Source organism: Pelophylax lessonae (genome assembly GCF_965119305.1).
Source record: "Pelophylax lessonae genome assembly, chromosome: 2".
NCBI lineage: Eukaryota > Metazoa > Chordata > Amphibia > Anura > Ranidae > Pelophylax > Pelophylax lessonae.
Window position 1 is genome coordinate 378,255,989 of NC_138769.1, and position 20,223 is coordinate 378,276,211.

At 40.4% G+C, this 20,223-nt stretch overlaps 1 protein-coding gene across 1 annotated transcript in view; it reads right to left on the reverse strand.

Moving 5' to 3' along the window:
• TBX4 (T-box transcription factor 4) overlaps nucleotides 1–20,223 on the reverse strand; it is a 233,241-nt gene that overhangs the window by 134,321 nt on the left and 78,697 nt on the right. The window contains exon 3 of the mRNA XM_082245737.1: nucleotides 11,713–11,807. Coding sequence (XP_082101863.1) covers nucleotides 11,713–11,807 — 95 coding nt within the window. The remainder of the gene's footprint in view (nucleotides 1–11,712; nucleotides 11,808–20,223) is intronic.

Sequence of the window (20,223 nt, forward strand, 5' to 3'; positions counted from 1 at the left end):
ATCACAATTCAGTGTGAACCCAGAGCCAATGATGAAATAAACCAATAGGGGTCGCCTCTTACCAGATACAGGTAATGTTAAGCCTGTATGGTGATCCAGCATCCAAGGACCCGACTCTCAAACTGGGGTGTTGTAATGGTCTTTTAGTTCGTCCTATATATTGAAGCCCGCATGGGCACTGGAGCATGTAGACAATGCCAGTGGTCATGCAGGAAATGAATGGCTTGATAGCGTGAACTCTACCTGTAGCTGTGGACGTAAATTCTTTAATTGATCTGCATTTGTTAGAGCTCCCAGTGTCCGCGGGGAGATCCTGGCAAGCTTCAATAACCTCAATAACAGAGGTTATTGAAGCTTGCCAGGATCTCCCCGCGGACACTGGGAGCTCTAACAAATGCAGATCAATTAAAGAATTTACGTCCACAGCTACAGGTAGAGTTCACGCTATCAAGCCATTCATTTCCTGCATGACCACTGGCATTGTCTACATGCTCCAGTGCCCATGCGGGCTTCAATATATAGGACGAACTAAAAGACCATTACAACACCCCAGTTTGAGAGTCGGGTCCTTGGATGCTGGATCACCATACAGGCTTAACATTACCTGTATCTGGTAAGAGGCGACCCCTATTGGTTTATTTCATCATTGGCTCTGGGTTCACACTGAATTGTGATCTGCATGTTTTGCTATAATCCTTATTCCATATGGTAAGAGGCGAATCTAGCCATAAAGGTGGTGGTTCAACACGCAAATCTCACACTTTTTTGCCTTCCGTTTAAAGTTGTCCGGTAAGAGGCGACTTCAGCTACAACACGTTTTATATTTGGTTTATACCTCTATCACCTTTGGTAAGGGGTACCCATCATTATTTCAATTTTTGCACGTTTTTTATTCACTGTCATCAGTGAACAATTTTATTGGTGGAGGTTTATTCTTTTACACAATAGTATTCATTTTTCACGAACACTGGGGTGTTTAATCATATTAGTTTGTAAGGTTTTACGCTATTGCGCTTTTACCTTTACTTCCATGATCCTGTGACCATTGAGCTAACTGTTCACGTGGACCTGGATCTACTATCAAGGTGACAAGCTTATCCAAGGAAACCGCCTTTACCTTACCTCAATCTGGTAAGCTTATACCCTTTGGGGTTCCTGGTTCCGGATCACATCTTTTCTTTATGTTTGGACTGTATGGACTTTACATCTCCATTGATCATATCATAGCGCGACTTATTATCTTTATAGTACTAAATATAATACTGGCTTGCGTTCAGCTGTAAAGATAGTAGATACTGTTGTATTTACAAATAATAATTTGAACTATTAGGGCTCATTCATACAATGTCTGTTGAGCTGCATTGATCAGCATAAATCAATGTATACTAATGCAAGTGCAAATAGTGATAATTGTTTTTTATATGCCCTGTTCACACCATATGTATTGTGGTTCTCTGCATAAAAAATGCAGCTTGTCATCATTTTTGTGTACTACACCTCACCGCATGTCACTGCAGCATGTTGCAATGGGGTACGGTGCATATACAGGTAGTTGAATAAAGTGTAATTTTGTGACATTTAAGATTTAAAAGATAAGTAAACCCTGCCATGCAATGCAACAATGCCTCACACAACCCCTCTTCTCTGAATACAATTCACACGCTATAGCATGCAGACCAGTGTGAGGCGCCACACTAATAATGATGGCTCAGAAGTTTGCAATGGTAACTTGAATTGGGAGTATGATTTTCAGTGTACTGCGAGGAGACGCCACACTCTAGACACGTGTGATAAAGATTGAAACTGGCCTCAGCTCCTCCCAAGCCATGCCCCACCTCTGGGACTTAGTCACAGAGACTAAGCCTTGGGGGTGAAGGGAAATCTATTGGATTGTTGAGAGTGCGGTGTCTTCACATTACACTGATTATCATGTTTCCTGGATGAATATCTTAGACGTTGGCACCCACAATAGCATGGATCACCAAAGCAGATACATCGGTGCTTTGAGTGGCTATCAGGACCGAAGTCTGAACTTGTGACCTCTGCCATGTCTAGTGATGTCTCTTCTTGCCGAGTCACCGGAGATGCTGGACATCTTCCTGTCTGATTGTTTGGATTTTTTTGTCTCTTGTTTTTTGTGAACCTTGAACTCTTTGCTCCTACCATGAACTTCCTGATTTAAGCCATGTCTCTGCACTTCTTGTTTGCCAGATTATTGTGCTCTCCCAGGCCAATATCTTGCTTTGGTCACCCCTGCTGTTGTCAATATCTCCACTATCACTAGTTACCGACCTTTGGCTTGTTTACTGACTACACTTCTGCTTGATTCCTACCTGCTTTATCTGCTACTGTACCCCAGCTTGCTCACCTCCTGATGGGGTGAACCTGAGGAATTTGACTTGGTACTTACAAGCAGCAAACCGATCTCCACCATCAGGAGCTCTGGTGAACACCACTTAGTGCTTAGACTTTGAGCCTCGGATGAGCCTGTTCCATTCGCCAGTACATCCCTCACATTTTTGGAAATATTTTATTATATGTTTTCATGTGACAATACTGAAGAGTGAAATAGAAATAATAACTGCGCTAGTGGAAAATAGAAATAAAAGCTGCAACTTCAAGTGTGACCACACCCCAGTGAAACAAATTATATATCAAGTCACGCTAAAACAGTGAAAATGGAACAACTAAAGTCCATATAAAGTCCATAAAAAATGATGCAATCCGTGATTCTCAAACCAGGCTCCTCATGAATGTATGCTTACCAGAAAGGTAAAATTTAAATGCAGGTTCTCTGTAGTGGAATCTTATCCACTTGATGGAAGACCGGACCCGGTAGACTCGTAATGATTAAATGGTCAGAGTGAATCAGGGCAATCACATATAACACCCAAAATTATAGTGCTATCTTTCACCAGATAAAATCGCCTCTTACCAAATAAAGGTAATAAAAACGCCTGCAGGTAGATCAAACTCCATAGATGGAAACACTTGTATTGAGGCAGGTTCCGACCCAGATGTCTTAAAGAAGATCTTCATTAAAACCTGCAACTTACATAAATTCATCAAGTGAGAAGCATGGGGGGGGGGGAGGCAGAGCACCGTCAGCAGCCAGAACCAAAGGAGGAAGTTCCACTTTCACACACCTATGGTGGAAGTGGAACATCCGGCGGTTGGAACGCACGCTGTTTCTAGGCGCGCACCGCAAGAGAGGAGGTTGCGGCTCCTATGCCAGATGGACACGCTATTTGTACATCGTTTATGTGAGTACTTGTCTATTTTTACTTAAATAAAGAATTTTAAAGCGATTCTTCACTATTGGAGGCATTTTTCCTTTTACATACCCGGGGAATATTCTGGCTATTTCCTTTTTGACATCGATGCTGCAAGCCACTACCTAGCTATTTGGAGTGAGACCGAGCTGAGGGAGGAAGGATAGGAGCAGAGACCTGATTGCTGGTATATGGGAGCGATCCCCAATATCGACCTGCGATCCACCCCTGTAGGGGTACTCAATTCTAGTAAGCGCGGGACCTCAGGAGAGGGGAAGCACCTTACCTTTCGCCCACTCACGGCACTCCGGGCCATTGAAAAAAAGAGCACCCTAATATTTTCTTTATGAACTATATATCACTAGAAATTTTTTGGATACTTTCTCACCAATCTTGATTGCATGTTTCACAGAATTGCTGGATCTGCATATGTGTAGTTATATGAATTTATATTGCTGTTTTTGCACATATCTACTGCTGATTTTTATTGCTGTATCTGTATATAGGCAGTTATATTAATTTATATTGCTGGTTTTGCACATATTTATTGCTGGATTTGTACAATTGGAGCTATACATATTATTAATGTATGTGCATGTATTTATTTATCTATTTTTAGATGGGGGGGACACTTTTACTTCTGTATATTATTTGACTTGATTTTTGGGACCCATATGCACATGTTTACACCCCACCAATTATTTATCACTGCACATTGCACATACATGCAGTTATATTAATTTATATTGTGGGTTTGCACACATTTGCAGTTATATTAATTTATATTGCTGGTTTTGCACATATTTATTGCTGGATTTGCACGTATTTATTTATTTTGAGAAACTGGGGACACATTTATTTCTGCATATTATTTGAGACTTGGGATTCATATGCACTTGCCCACACCCCACTAATTATTTATTATTGCACATTGCTTATTATTGCAATATATACTTACTACTACACCAATTGATTTAATACTTTTTAGATTTCTTATTTTATATACAACACGGACGCACATACAATAAAATCTTTTATGTTTAGGATTTTACACATTCACTGAGAGTGTTCACATTTGTGACACTTAGCACTTTTTTGCTACTTGATTACACTTTTTTGCCACACAGAGGCAGATGCATGCAAATACATTGCATGTACATTGGGAGTACACGTGTTATACATAATTATTCATATATAATCTTTTTCTCATTCTGTATATTTCATACCTTTTAATATACCACGTGTCCCACATCAGAGGAGTGACCCATCACCACTAGGAAGTACATTTATAAATTTCCATTCCCTTATCCTATATCTGGCAGCGCCAATCACTTCCTCTTTTTTACACAAATTCAGTGTATTATTTTGTCTATAGTCATTATTGTTCATTATTGACAGTTTTCAGCATTGCAAGGACAGGCATAACTAGTAGTGGGAGAAGTGAACCAAAGGCGAGACAGGACACCCAGAAACAATCCCAGTAGGTTTGTCCTGCACTTTTATTTAGCAAGGCAGTGAACAAAAAAAAGTATCAACAGAGGAGAGCATTATGTAGCAATTCCACAGCATAAAACAAAACATCTGCTATCCAAGCCATTAACTAAACTCAGATTCATTCCTGGCTAACAGGGTCCCCTCCAACAGGTCCCCCAACACAAACAGGCAGATCGGGTACCTTTTTGGTGTTCCGTCAGCAGTCTGACTTTCAACCCGTCACAGCAGAGAGTGAAAGCGAGAGATGCTCTATCATCAGTAAGTTCATATATCCCTGTGGATAGCTGAGACTAATTAGTAAGGGGTGGCTAAGACCCCTTTCACACTGCTTCACTTTAGTTTGGCCACAGCATGGGTGCAATGCAATGTACTCACAATTTTAGTGCAGGTTACCTACAGTTTCCCACAGACTTCTATTGCATTGTGCATTTTTGGTAAATTTACTGAAAGCGCACCAAAAGTCATGTATGCTACATTTTTGGTGTGCTTTCAGAAAACACACAAAAAAACGCAATCTAGTAGAAGGTCTATGGAAAAGCACTTGTAATCCACATAAAAATCGCCAGTACACTGCACTGCACCCATGCTGTGGCCAAACTGCCCTAACAGGTAAAACATGTACTTTGAACTGGAGGCTCTTTCTCATGTGTAGATGAGAAACATTGTTGACACGTATGCACTGTCCATGATTTAGCTAGTGCACTATATATAATGACAGAACCTGGGCTAAAATGGCAGATAGGGTAGTGGATGGAAGAAATGCATCACTCAGAATGAGAATTTTGACTGTTTTGGGCTCAAAGGAGGACTGCTTAGGAACACAACCCAGTCTCCCATTAAGAGACTGATCATAAAACAAGATTGGGTGGCCAGTCCACAAATCCACCTGCCAGTAAACCTGGTGTTTTAAAGAGTTGGACAGCCTCATCGGAAGAGGACCTTAAAAACCTCTGGGGAGGGTAAACAAACGGGGTGTTTAATGTGTGAGAACACTTGGGGAAGTATTGTGAGTTGTAAAGGGTGAAAAAAGGCCTGCTGTATGACTTTAGTTTGTTTAGTTGTTCCTTTGCCTAAGTGAAGTGGGTTTCTGACATCTGAAAATAAACATAGGATCAGTAATCCCTTGGAAACGTAATTGTATGGTGCCTTCCTATCACAGAGCTACTATTTGAGCAAGTCCTTTTTCATGTTATGCGTGTATGCATGTATATATATTTGAATATCCTCATCACATCACAACCTATTTTAGTAACTTTACTCTGTGATTAATGGTATTTACAATCCAAGCAAAGTGTAAAAAGCAAAAAAAAGATAAACAGTGGACTAAAAAAAAAAGAAAAAAATAATACAATATTAAATGGTTATAAAAATCCAAATCCAAAACCAAAAACACCAACAAAATAACCCCCCCCCCCCAAAAAAAAAAGCAGCAGTTGTATATAAATACCCTTAGATGACTAAACATATAAGGCTGATCCGTATTGTATGTAGCACTACACCAAAATCAAACTGTGTACCTAAATAAATAATCATCATCCAAAAAGTGTTTATAAATGTGAAATGTCTCTATCCGACTTATTTGAAAGCTGCAAAAGTAATATATAATTGAACCACAGTGTCAATTTGATTAAGTGCACAGTCAACATTTCTTGTTAACTCATTATGTGCAAACAAGCTTCTTAACCACTGTGAACAAAATCCAATTTGGTGCAGCCAACCACCTACTTATGGTCTCACACTCACCAGTTTAAAATGCCCAAGATTAAATCAAATGGGCTAAAACAGCACAGATATACACCAAAAATGGATGGATGGATGGATGAATGGATCTCATACACTATATAGAAAACTGTCACATATTCTCTCCAGATGTGACCTGTCATACTGGATGTGAAGTGTCAGTAAACAGCACGCATTCCTCTCTCTGCCCATGCAGTGATTACACTACAGGAGCAGAGCCTGCAGGATTAACAACCCTCCTCCTCCTCTTCCCTCCCACTCCGAGCCAAGCAGGGGGACGAGGACAGGCGGAGAGAAAGAAGCATGCAGCTGTTGCTCACATGTTCTCTCTGCTGTCTGTTACAGACACAGTGTAACAAAGAACTGATTGCTCCTGATTAACAAAGGGACTTGTGCCCCTTTTGTTACTCTGAAGCAGCATCTGCTCCTTTTTTTTATGTTTGGAAGAGTGGGGCAAGCATTGTGCTTGCCCCGCTCTTTGATAATTTCACCCTTTGTCTTTGTATACTTCAACTGTGGATTCATATGTCTTCCTGGAGTTCAATTATAGTATAAAGTATAGACAGCAATTGGATAACAATTATTCCTATTAAAGGATTAGCTAACTTTGTGTACACTTACCCATTTTTAAATAGGGTCCTTATATATAGTGCAAAATACAGTACACTGACCTACACTAAGTGAAAGTCCTAACCACCTGTATTACCACAATACAGTAGTTATTTATTTTGCAGTACACTTAAGCAAGTACAGTACAACCATTAAGGGGTATAGTAAGTAGGGATTAAAGATATTAAAAAGCCCTCCAAATGATTGGGCCTTCTTAAGAACATAAGGAATTCACATGTCTCATTCCTTCACATATCCCAAAATTAGAAGTTTAGACCTCATTTTTTGGATAGTGGGCAGAGCCAAGCAAAATCATTCTGTAGCAAGGTGCTGGGCTAAAGCAGTATGGAGAAGGAGACAGTGGGGTTCATTTACTAAAGCTGGAGAGTGCAAAATCAGGCTCATGTCTGCATAGAAACCAATCAGCCTGCAGGTTTTATTGCCAAAGCTTAATAGAACAAGCTGAGGTTAGAAGCTAATTGTTTTTTTTTTTTTTTTCTTGCAGAAGTGGTTCTGATTTTGCACTCTCCAGCTTTAGTAAATACACCCCATTGTCTTTTATTCATCTCTCCCTCTACTGAGATACTGATGTTATGCTGCACCATTCTCCTCAAGTCAGCAGGGGAAGAGCTAAAGGCAAGCAAGCCCATAGACTATTATGCAGGGCACTGAGAATCCTGAGAGTTCTAGTTTGAGATGGAAGCCATATAATGAGACAAATAGACTCCTTACATTACAGATCCCAGTAGGCACTGTGCGGTAGGAAGAGTGGAGAGATTATTGTTTTATTAAACAACCTAAGAAAGTTTTTCCTCTTGACACCAAGAGGGTTGGAGAGAGAGCTACTCTCTGGATATGTGCCTGCCAGCAGGAGACCATAGCAGCTGAGATCAGAGCTGGAGACTGGAAGACGGTGACAGTGCAGCACCACCCACATCACAGCACCTGCACTGCTGCCGCAAGGAGACTGGAGCATCCAAGGGGGCCCCACTTCTACAGCGAGAGGCCACCGCAGCATCCCAGGGACTGCTAAGAGGGGTATTCACCCGTTGCTGATACTGAAAATAGGGACTGAGCCACTGAGAACAGGACACCAGATTTACCCAATCCACACTGACTCATGCTGTTTTCTACATGGCACTTATTCAAAACATAGAATAACCCTATATAGCATCATACTGAACCTTTAGCGCATTTTAACCACATCCACTTTGCACCTGTGTTAAGAATAAAAGTTCCCTTTACTGTACCTATAATGCATGCCAGTTAACTGGGACTGTCATTAAGTGAATCAATGCTTTTAAACGGACCCAAGGATAGCCCGCAGAAGAACATCTCAAAGGACTGTCCTTCCTGTAATAATTATTCTGCAAGCCCCCTTTTGTTCCCCTGCCCTCTTCGCTACCATCCTCCTTACTTTTGGACAGTGCATGCCCAGTTGGTCTAGGACTAGCGTCACTGCTATAAATGCGGTTTACTACTGCTTACTGCTGCACTTGTGGTGGTCTTGCTCCAGTTTATGCTGATCTGAACACCAAATGTCATAATTTGCCTAGTCCCTACTGTTAATCATTTTGCATGCTAAATTGTGTTTTTACCAATGTTAATCCATTTTATGCTTGCTTAGTTACCAACTATATTGGGTGACAATATATTATGTTTGTCCTTAATTCCTGGTTAGGTGTCTTTTTCTTTGATATAGTACTACTATTGGGTACTAAGTATTAGTTTCAGTGAATTCCTGTGATATTGTATGTTTGTGCACTCAACCTGGTGTGTCAGAGGGGCTGAAGTCCTTGAGAAGGTTGAGGCAAAAAACAGAGGACCCATCCTATCCAACAGCTCCTACAGAGGTAACGCTACAAGTCATTTATGCCCCAATACACAAATGTAGTGGAGCTTTTACTGAATCAGCAAACAAGGAAAGGGTTATATATGCTTGCTGATTCACAATTCCTTCTGCATAGGAAACTATGGCTTCCATACATTACACTGATGATGCCCAAAAAGTCTTAAACATCTAAAGGTACTTTGTATTAAATGATTCTATAATATTAGGCTACGTTTGTACTACCCCAGTGGTTCGGAATGTGCATATGGCCATGGGCGTGTGAAGGAATGATTTTTCATGCTCACTTTCCTAAAATGAGGAATAATCTTGGGATATGTGGAGGAATGAGATATGTGAATAATTTCTGTTCTAACAATGCTTTTCTGTGCCACACAGTACACTTAAAAAGCTGGGTTCACATATATGCGAATTGGATGTTGGTTTTCCCGCATCCAATTCACATGACAGGCGAGTGTGACCGGCTCTCAATGGAGCCGGTTCACAGAGGTCCAGGGCAGCTTCGCTCCAGATTGCAGAAGGGTCCTGTGCGTCTTTGGGTCCGCTTCAGGTGCAAGTTCAGGCACCAGTGAACAGACCACAGGCATGAACTCACTGTCAAACATATGTAAACCCAGCCTAAGTGTACTTCCAAAAGAGAGGGGAACTGAAAACATATACATTGAGTGAGTTTAATTTTCCAATCTGCCTTTAAAGGGAAGATCTGAGGATAGAGGTTAGCTGTTATTTCTTTCCCTGCTTATAAACCACTCTGCTTACATTTTCAGGTTACTGGGGTTGCTTGACTAAAAACAAATTGCAGTTGCACTCATTGTCCCAGAGCTTAGTGAATGGGGTGAAGCTTCACTTTGTAAAGAATACCCAATCAGGTGCAAGGAAAATTTAAAAAAAAAAATGCATTTTTGCTTGCATATAATTGGATGATGGAAATCAGCACAGCTTCACCACCACTAAGCTCTAGGGAAATTGAGTGCAGCGGCACTTGCAAAGTGCGAAGTTTATTTGCCCTTAGTGAATCAACTCCAGGGATTACTTAGTAGTAACCCAAAGATGACAAAGCCTAAAGCTTTCACTTAACCACTTTACGTCCGCTCACATTGTTGCTACTGCAGCAATGTGGCTCGTTATCGACGTAGGTTATCGACGGTTGCCCAAAAATGATAAAAAATTTTGATTTTTACATTTTTTTGGGGGGGATTTCATATAAAAAATGTGAAAAATATTGTTATTTTTTCAAAATTTTCGCTTTTTTTTTGCTTACAGCACAAAAAGTAAAAATCGCACAGGTGATCAAATACCACCAAAAGAAAGCTCTGTTGGTGGGAAAAAAAGGACATAAATTTCGTTTGGGTACGGCGTCACATGACCGCGCAATTGTCAGTTAAATTCGCACAGTGCCAAATCGCAAAAAGTGGCATGGACGTAAGACAGCAAAATCCTCCGGTGGTAAAGTGGTTAACCGCTTTAGCACTAGCCACTGTGCTGCTACTGCGGCACAGTGGCTCGTTATCGTCTAGCGACGTAGACCTACGTCGCTAGACTCCTCCCCTGTAGGCGGCGCACGCGCGCCGCCGGAGGCGCACGCGCGCCGCCGGAGGCGCGCTCCCGCTGTTTTCATTCACAGTGGGAGTGGGGCCAGGGGAGGAGCGGCGGCGATCGCCGCTGCTCTGCCCCGATCGTCGGGGAATCCAGTTTGGAGATCCGCCCGCCTGTGTAAACAGAGCGGGCGGATCTCCTAAGTGACAGGGAGTGACAGATCGGAGTGTTCAGCATAGCTGAACATCCGATCTGTCCCTAGCTCACTCAGTCACCTCCCCCCCCACACGTTAGTAAGCACCAGGCATACATTAACCCCTCCCTCTCCAATAAAATTAACCCCTTCCCTGCCAGTGTCATTTTTACAGTAACAGTGCATATTTATAGCACTGATTACTGCAGTAATGTCACTGGTACCCCCAAAAGTGTAAAAAATGTCAGTCAAGGGTCCGATCTGTCCGCTGTCGCAGTCCAGCAAAAAAAATCGCAGATCGCCGCCATTACGCGTTAAGAAAAAATAACACAAAAAATGACAGAAATCTTTCCCTTAGTTAGTAAACGCAATAACTTTTGCGCAAACCAATCAAACTACGCTTATTGCGATTTTTTTTTACCAAACATGGGTAGCAGAAAACAAATTGGCCAAAAATTTAAAAAAAAATTGGTTTTTACATCTCTTTGGGGGGGAATTTCATATAAAAAAATGTTAAAAATATTGTTATTTTTTCAAAATAAACGCTCTTTTTTCATTTATAGCGCAAAAAGTAAAAATCGCACAGGTGATCAAACACCAACAAAAGAAAGCTCTGTTTGTGGGAAAAAAAGGACGCCAATTTCGTTTGGGTACGGCGTCGCATGACCGCGCAATTGTCAGTTAAAGTTGCACAGTGCCGAATCGCAAAAAGTGGCATGGACGTAAGACAGCAAAATGCTCTAGTGGTAAAGTGGTTAAAAAACATAAAAAGGCATAGTTTTTGTCCGGTAAATGTTAACCTTTAGCACTGTAACATAACTTGGAATTTGTTTCTATAAAGACATATAAATTGGTATAAAACAACTTTTTTAGTTGTGTAAGGATAATGCTGCACTTTTTGGACCTTTCATGATTTCAGAATAAAGACCCAGTAATTGAGATTAAAACATTTGTAGAGAAGGCTGAACAAGGTAATACTGTGAAATCCCAGCAAATAATGAACTAGAATTATTACAAACCTGCCAGCTTTGGTAATGATCATTTCAGTTCCTGCTTCATGAAACTTCTTCCACAGTTCCTTCTCATGAAGGTAAACTTTGATATTTTCTATTGTCTGAAAAGTTGAAAAGGACAAAGGATGTTAAAAATAATATTAGTCGTTAATGTCATAGACAGAATTTACAGAAGAGTTTTATCCTTATTATACTTATTGCTCCGTCATACCCACGTACTTGCAACATGGGCTTATGAGTATGCACTTATTTTACATGTATTAGGCCACATTTATGCACATATTTAAATAACACGTTTTGTCTATATGGAAGTGATGGAACCAGGTTTTCAGTTTGAATAACAGCATGGGCTGATATCCATAGACTTGCTCAGGGCAATTGGAGACCACTAGTCTGTGTCTGAATTTTCTCTTTCTAAAGGTCTTTAGCTGTCTTGAACTAGTATGCGCTTCCTGTAGCATTAACAGAGATGTATAGTAACTAAGTAGAACTACTTCACTACTGTACTTAAAGCGGAGTTCCGGGCACAGATGTCATTTTTTAATGAACATATCCCCGGGACAGTCAGGGCTAGCACATTCCACAATGGCTAGCCTCTGATCTGTCCCGGTTCACACTTACCTTTTAGAAGAAATACTTACTTATAAAATTTCTTCCACAGCGTTTCCATCTCTGTTGTGGGCAGCTGAAGCCGGCGCGGTCCTCTTCTGTGTCTTCTTCCGCGTCTTCTTGTCCCAGAATGCGCCGCACTGGCCCCTCTCGTCACTTCCGGCGCGACGCCGCATTCCTCCACAGCTGGGCTGTTTAGCAGGGGAATGCGGCGTCGCCCGGAAATGACGAGCGGGGCCGGTGCCGTCGCATTGATTCCTGGGAGCTGTGACGTTCAGCTCCCAGGAATCATAGCGAGGCAGGAAGTGACGGGGTGAGCCGCGGCTCCAAGGGAGGAAGTACTCTGAGGTGAGTATCTTCGATCTTCAATTGCAAGGTAAGTAAACAAAAAAAAAAATAACTACCCAATTCCTTTTCAGGTGAGGCATACCTAGCGGAGGGGCATAAAAAAAAATCTTGTTTTTGTGCCCGGAACTCCGCTTTAAGTACCGAAATGCGGTATCTGTACTTTCCTAGAGTAGAATTTTTTTCTCCTACTTCCACTTTTACTTCACTACATTTTTTCGATGATTTCAATACTTCTACTCTGATATTTTTTTTTTGTGCTGCATAGTTACTCGTTACTATTATAAAAATTACCACTGCCAGAACAGTAGATGGCAGGTTTCATGGAGCTCAAAACATGTGTATTATCAGCGCATATGAAAATAAATGCTACTGTATGTATAAATAAAAGCTGCATTTGAAATAATAAAAAACAATATGATCAAACTTTTGACTTCTTTCTTTAATAAATACATAACACAGTACTTGTACTTTTACTTTCAGTACTTGAGTAGCAATTTTTTTTCAAAACTACTGGTACGTTTACTTTCAGTACTTGAGTAGCAACATTTTTAAAAAAACTACTTGCAATACTTAAGTACAAAAAATGTTGAATACTTTAGTACTTCTACTCAAGTCACTTTTTGATTGAGCACTTCCACTTCTACTCAAGTCACTTTTTGATCGAGCACTTGTACTTTTACTCAAGTATGGGTTTTGAGTACTTTATACAACTCTGAGCATTAATCATTTCAATATTGGACACTTTGACCCCCTTCCTGCCCAGGCCATTTTTCATATTTCAGCACTGTCACACTTTGAATGACAATTACTTTAAATAGGATTTTTCCTTTTTTTTTTTTTTTTTTTTTTAAAACCTATAGAACTTTCTTTGGGTGGTATTTAATCACCACTGTTTTTTTTTTTTTTTTTTTTTTTTTATCATTTGCTAATTAAATGAAAAAAGATGAAAATTTAGAAAAAAAATATATTTCCTTAGTTTCTATCATAACATTTTGCAAATAAGTACATTTTCTTTATACATTTAGGGCAAAATCTATACGCTATCTTTTTTTTTTTCATAAAACTAGTGCATATTATTTAGTTTAAAAGTTATAGTGTCTAAAAGCTATGGTACTGTACATTTATTGATAATTGATCAATCCAGATGTACTGACTGTCTCATCTCATTTCTCGAGGCCCTAAAATAAGAGGACTGTAAAAATACCCCCCAAATCACTCCTTTTTGAAATGTAGACAGTCTGAGGTATTTATTAAGAGGCATGTTTAATTTCATATACTGTCACCAGAGCAGTACAGCATCATCATATGACTGGTGTGGTGTTGATCAGGCATTTTGACTGGTGACAGTATTTTTTTTGTTACATACTGTGACCAGAGCAGTGCAGTGTTACCATAGTGACACTGTGCTACACTGGGGCTGTGATCAGGATTTTTTTTTTTACCACTATGATTGCTTATAACCATGATGATAACTGTTAGAAGCAATACTTTTTATGAATAGCATCCATTCATAGCAATTATGTACTGTTGAGACAGCTATGATTGGACGAAGCTATCTCATGATACAGTGCACTATGATTGGCTGTCTGTACCATGTGATCACTGTGACCAATCACAGAGGTCAACACAATAGTACACAATGAATGGCTATGAATGAAAGCCATTCATTGTGTACAACTATCATGTGATTGCTGTGATTAGTGCTGGGGCCAGCCTGGAACATCGATCTGTCATCTGCTGTGTCTGGTGGACAGATAAAGCCACAGAGCAGCTGCCAGAGCATGCAGGAGGCGCATGACTGGAATATGGTCACATGAGATCCTCCGGAAACCAGGGAGCGGTTAAAGGAAACCTTTACCATTACCATTGATGATCCTTTTCTAAAAATACTAGTTGCTCATCTGCTTTTTGCTTCAAGACTTTCTGATTCACTGACTAGCGATGAGCCAACCTTATCTGGATTTGGTTCAGTGTATGGTTAGCAAACCTTTCCTGAGGGGAACTTTGTCAAATTTAAAATAAATTTGTCCATTCTTTGGCAGTCTTCCTAAAGGACATGTACCAAAGCAAAAATAAATAGTTATTTTTAATATTATTATTAATTCTGTTTTGCGGGGAGCAGCAGTTTTATCAATGCTTAAAGAAAAACATTAAAAATGCAAAGTTCCTTTAAAATACATGTTTGGGGGTTGCCCTGAACCTGCCCATGAAGTTTGGCATCTGTATAATTTATACAACCTACTACAGTAAAACTGATATTTACAAAGAAAAAAAATGCTGAAGTCCCTGAATGCTTTGTTCTGTTTGTAAAAAAAAAAAAAAAAAATCCTGAGATTCTCTTCATCTATACAAGACCCTTATCCTAGAAGAGGGTCTGGTATAGATGGTAATGGGAGACCCAAGCATAAAAAAAAAAATGAAAGGTGTGGAAAGCATGCATCCCCCCTACTGAACCATACATGATCACATGCGCAGGCCCCCCTGGTAAAACACTCTTCTCTACAACCCTGGTCTGGTGGTTGTAGAGGTCTGTGGGTAGGTAGGCTTATCAAAATCTGATAAAATAAGGGGGGCCCCAGATGTCCACCCCCTCCGCTACATGAATGAGTAAGGAGTACGAAGTATCTGTACTTATACAATAATAAATGTAAGTTAAATAAACACACTGACACGATTAGTCCTATATTAAAAAAAAAATATCCAACAACACAAATGCATCATCAATAACCGCATCAAGTGAGGTAAACCTATGTCAGTCACATTGAACAACCCCAACCCACAAGCCAGTCAAAAGAAAAAAAAAGAAAAAATCAACCACTAACATGATCCAGTCTTAATGGCTGCTCCCCATAAAAAACATCTTCCTAGCTGACAGGTGAATGTGAACAAAGGGGCAGGATATCCCAAGTGACATCTCTGACCGAAATGTAAACATGACCTTATTTGGTCAATGATGTACATGGCTTCTAGATTCTGATAAGCCCCCCACTCGCAGACTCTCACAACCACCATGCAAGAGTTGTGGGAAAGAGGTCCTTGTCCTCAGGATCTTTGCCAGGGATGCATGTGGTCTGATAGAGTTCAGGAGGCGGGGGCCACATGCAACCAGGTTGCAAGTTTAGATAAACTTCTGGTATGGATTTTGGGGGGATTTTGGGGAGACCCTTTATTTTTTTTTGTTTTTGCTTTTTTGTTTTTGCATGGGATTCCCCCTTGAAATCCATACCAAACCGGAAGGATCTGGAATGGAATTTGGGGAAACCCCCACACCAGTGATGTTGCTAGCGCTGGGCACCCAGGGCATGTGTTCTGCATTAGTGTTAATTATTTCATTAGCGCAAGCATATATTTCTGCTACTATCACACCTATATATGTCTAGGTGTATATATACATATAAGTATGTGTGTATATATACCCGTATACACAAGTTCAGATGTTTTGCCTGCCTCCAAAGAACCCAAAAAAATGCCCAAAAAAACGCTAGCGTCAAAAAAAACGCCCAGGTGTGTTGTTGCAATCATTTTTTGGGGGTTTTTGGAGGCAGGCAAAACATATGAACTTGTGTATACGAGTATATATACACACATACTTATATGTATATATACACCTAGACATATATAGGTGTGATAGTAGCAGAAATATATGCTTGCGCTAATGAAATAATTAACACTAATATGGCTATGCTCCTATAACACCTATATATGTCTAAGTGTAAAATACATATAAGTATGTGTGTATATATACCACTATACACAAGTTCAGATGTTTTGCCTGCCTCCAAAAACCCCCAAAAAATGCCTGCAACAACACACCTGGGCGTTTTTTTTTGGCGCTAGCGTTTCTTTGGGCATTTGTTTGGGTTCTTTTGAGGCAGGCAAAACATCTGAACTTGTGTATAGTGGTATATATACACACATACTTATATGTATTTGACACTTAGACATATATAGGTGTGATAGGAGCGTAACTATATTAGTGTAAATGATTTCATTAGCGCAAGCATATATTTCTGCTACTATCACACCTATATATGTCTAGGTGTATATATACATACTATGGGTGTATATATATACCCCCTATACACATGTTCAGATGTTTTGCCTGCCTGAAAAGACCCCAAAAAATGCCCAAAAAAACGCTTGCTACTAAACGGGCAAGGTGTGAAAAGAGAGAAGCCACTAACCTGTTTTATAAGTGACAAAATACAAACAATCTTTTTTTATGGTTCTGGACATGCTACAGAGCTGAAACTTCACAGATACACTTTTTAGACCCCCCAGATACTAAATCCAAAGACATTTTTTTTTTTTTTTAAATTTTTTCAATAATTGGCTCTCTATCAAAAATGACAATTTTTAAGAACTTTTTTTTGTGTGATTAATAGTCCCTGGGGTATGACCCAGAACCCTAGGCACTTTCTAGGGGCATTTTTCGGGTTTTAGGGCTTCAAAATGTTTTTTTTTTATTACCGAAGTTCGGGTCCCATTGATTTCAATGGGGTTCTGAAATCCGGGCCGAACTTTCGGGAAGTTCGGATGTTCTGGCCGAACCGAACTTTTGAAAAGTTCGATCATCCCTAGTCTCGACCCCGGCTTGGATGACTACCCGCTTCTAGACTTAACCCCGGCTCGTTCCTGCTCTCACTTCCTCACTCTTGCTGTGCGTTTAATGTTGTTTTCTCCAATAAATTGCGTTATTTTACTTGCATCCCCATGTGGTCTGGTTTCCTGGCACCCAGACAGGGATATAATCCAAACCCTAGACCCTGGGGTAGAATAATAGTCTGCTGAGTGAAATCGACACGGTGGAACTAGAAATTGGAGCAACACTACAGAAGCCAACTTGAAAAACAAGAGGAAAATAGAGGCTGAGAGATAGACTCCCCATCCCAACCACATCCAACCAATAGAAGGAAACAACCTTTGGGTAAACTGAGGCAGACTGAAGAACTGGATAAGGATGTCCTGTTTGAGGAGACTGATAGAAACTATCCCAAGCAATTTGAAAAACTGTGTCTTAACAACCTTGTCTTATGCAAAAACCCGTGAAGGGTTCCATGCCAGACAAGGTCATCAGTCCAAACACTCACCTTGCTAAGCGAAAGCTACAAGTGAACTACTTCCAATCCCATATAGTCACAAGGCCAGCAATATTGAGAGTCCTAATAGTGCTGAGAGCCAAACACTGACCTAGGCTGGACTGCAATAGAGGAAAAAAACTCCTTGGAAGGAAAACCTGAGGCTTACACCAAGATAAGCATGCATCGAATGTCCAGCAATAGACCTTCCAGCTTAGCATCAAGGGATTCCTAGACTACATGGTGCCCTGTCATTTAGAATCCGAGCTTCAGCTGTTAAAGGCAGTAGGTCAAAAGTACTAATCCCACGTGGTCACCAGAGCATCCACTGCATCCACCAGAGGATCACTGAACCTGAGACAAAACTGCCTAGCCTTTAGTTTGAACTGAGGGTCAGGTAGTCAGCCTCTGAAGTTGCCTACCTGTGACACTCCTCCAGTTAGCTCCAGGGGGAGGGGTCACTTTCAAAAGTTTAGGCACTACTATCTGATATAGTCTGCCTGCCACTATTGTTTTCTCCGATATTATTAGCAAATTCCTCAAAGGCTCGCATTCACTTTTGTACCTGGTCAGATCGTGGAATATTATAATTCCATACCTCATATGTAGGGATCAATCCAGGAGTAGCCACTTGGCGCATGAGCGACTCACTTCTCACAGACGAAGTGACTAATAACCAATTATCAGAACGTCTTGGGGAGTACTTTTGCAATAACAATGTAAAAGATATTTCCCCAACCTCGCTAAGGGCAGTCCATAAGGCAGTCATGTGTTGTCATTTCATTGAAATAGCTTTACAAAGAAAGACACATTAACTGCGGGAGATTTGCTCCCTCACTCAAGATTTAGATAGACTATATTGTCTGCATAGCAATTCGCACTCCCCAGACATACTTACAAATCCACTCAAATTGTACTAGAAACTATACTCTCGGAGGAAACAGAATAATCTCTTAGATGGTCGAAAGCTCGCTTCCTGCTTTACAGCAATATGGCATCTTCTATGTTTACACAAAAAATTACACAAATCCCTCCAACCACCTCATGTATATAAACTTAGAAATGCAACGAAGCAAGTGATGACTCATCCACAAGCTGTCCTTCCAATTTTCACAGATATTTTTAAAACCATACTCTCCCCTCCTTCAGTTCTGCTGGGTTCTGCCTCCCTAGATTGGTTAGAGAATCTTAAACTTCCACATCTGTCTGATGCACAGATTCGCACCCTGAATGCTCCATGTGCATCTGAGGAAAAATCTCATATAATAGCTTCTTTGAAATCTCCAAAGCCCCTGGCCCAGATGGGTTTTCAGTTCTTTATTATAAGAAATTGAATGACCAACTTGCCCCCCTCCCCCACCCGCCTATTTAAACTGTTTTCTTATAATTGTGATGTCCATTCATTTCCTGAAGATATGCTCCTAGCCAATATGTCCCTTTTACCTAAACCAAATAAAGATCATATTCTCCCTCAGAACTATCACCTAATCTCAGTAATCAGTAATGATCTGAAGCTTTTTGGCCGGGTACTAGCTGATCGCTTAGCTAAAGTTATCACCACCCTGATCTCCCCTGACCAAACCGGGTTTTTTCCCATCTAGACAGATAACAGAAAATATTAGATTGGTCTACAATGTAGCTCAGGATGCGAATCTGTCATCGCGTCAGGTCATGATGTTAAGCCTTGATGTACATAAGGCGTTTAACCACTTAAGCCCCGGAAGATTTTACCCCCATTCCGACCAGGGGGTATTTTGCGATTCGGCACTGCGTGACTTTAACGGACAATTGCGCGGTCGTGCGACGCTGTACCTAAACGAATTTGGCGTCCTTTTTTTCCCACAAACAGAGCTTTCTTTTGGTGGTATTTGATCACCTGTGCGATTTTTTGATCACGCGCTATAAACAAAAAAAGAGCGTCAATTTTGCAAAAATAGCAATATTTTTCACATTTTTTTATATGAAATTCCCCAAAAAAAAAATTTAAAAATCAAAATTTTTTTACTTTTTCGGCCAATTTGTTTTATGCTACCTATGTTTGGTAAAAAAAATTGCAAAAAGCGTATTTTGATTGGTTTGCGCAAAAGTTATCGCGTTTACTAACAAAGGGAAAGATTTCTGTCATTTTTGTTGTTTTTTTTTTTAACGTCTAATGGCGGCGATCTGCGATTTTTTTTGCGGTACTGCGACATTGGGGCGGACAGATCGGACCCTTGACTGACATTTTTGACACTTTTGGGGTTACCAGTGACATTTCTACAGTAATCAGTGCTATATATATGCACTGTTACTGTAAAAATACACTGGTAGTGAAGGGGTTAACTTTATTTGGGAGGGAGGGGCTGTGTGTATCCCTAGGGGCGTGCTTTCTACTGTGATTGGCTGGGGCTTGAGCTGTATGGACACTGATCAACGGATCTACATACTAGATCCGAGTGATCAGTATCCTAACAGCAAGGAGAATGACAGGCAGCTTGTTTAC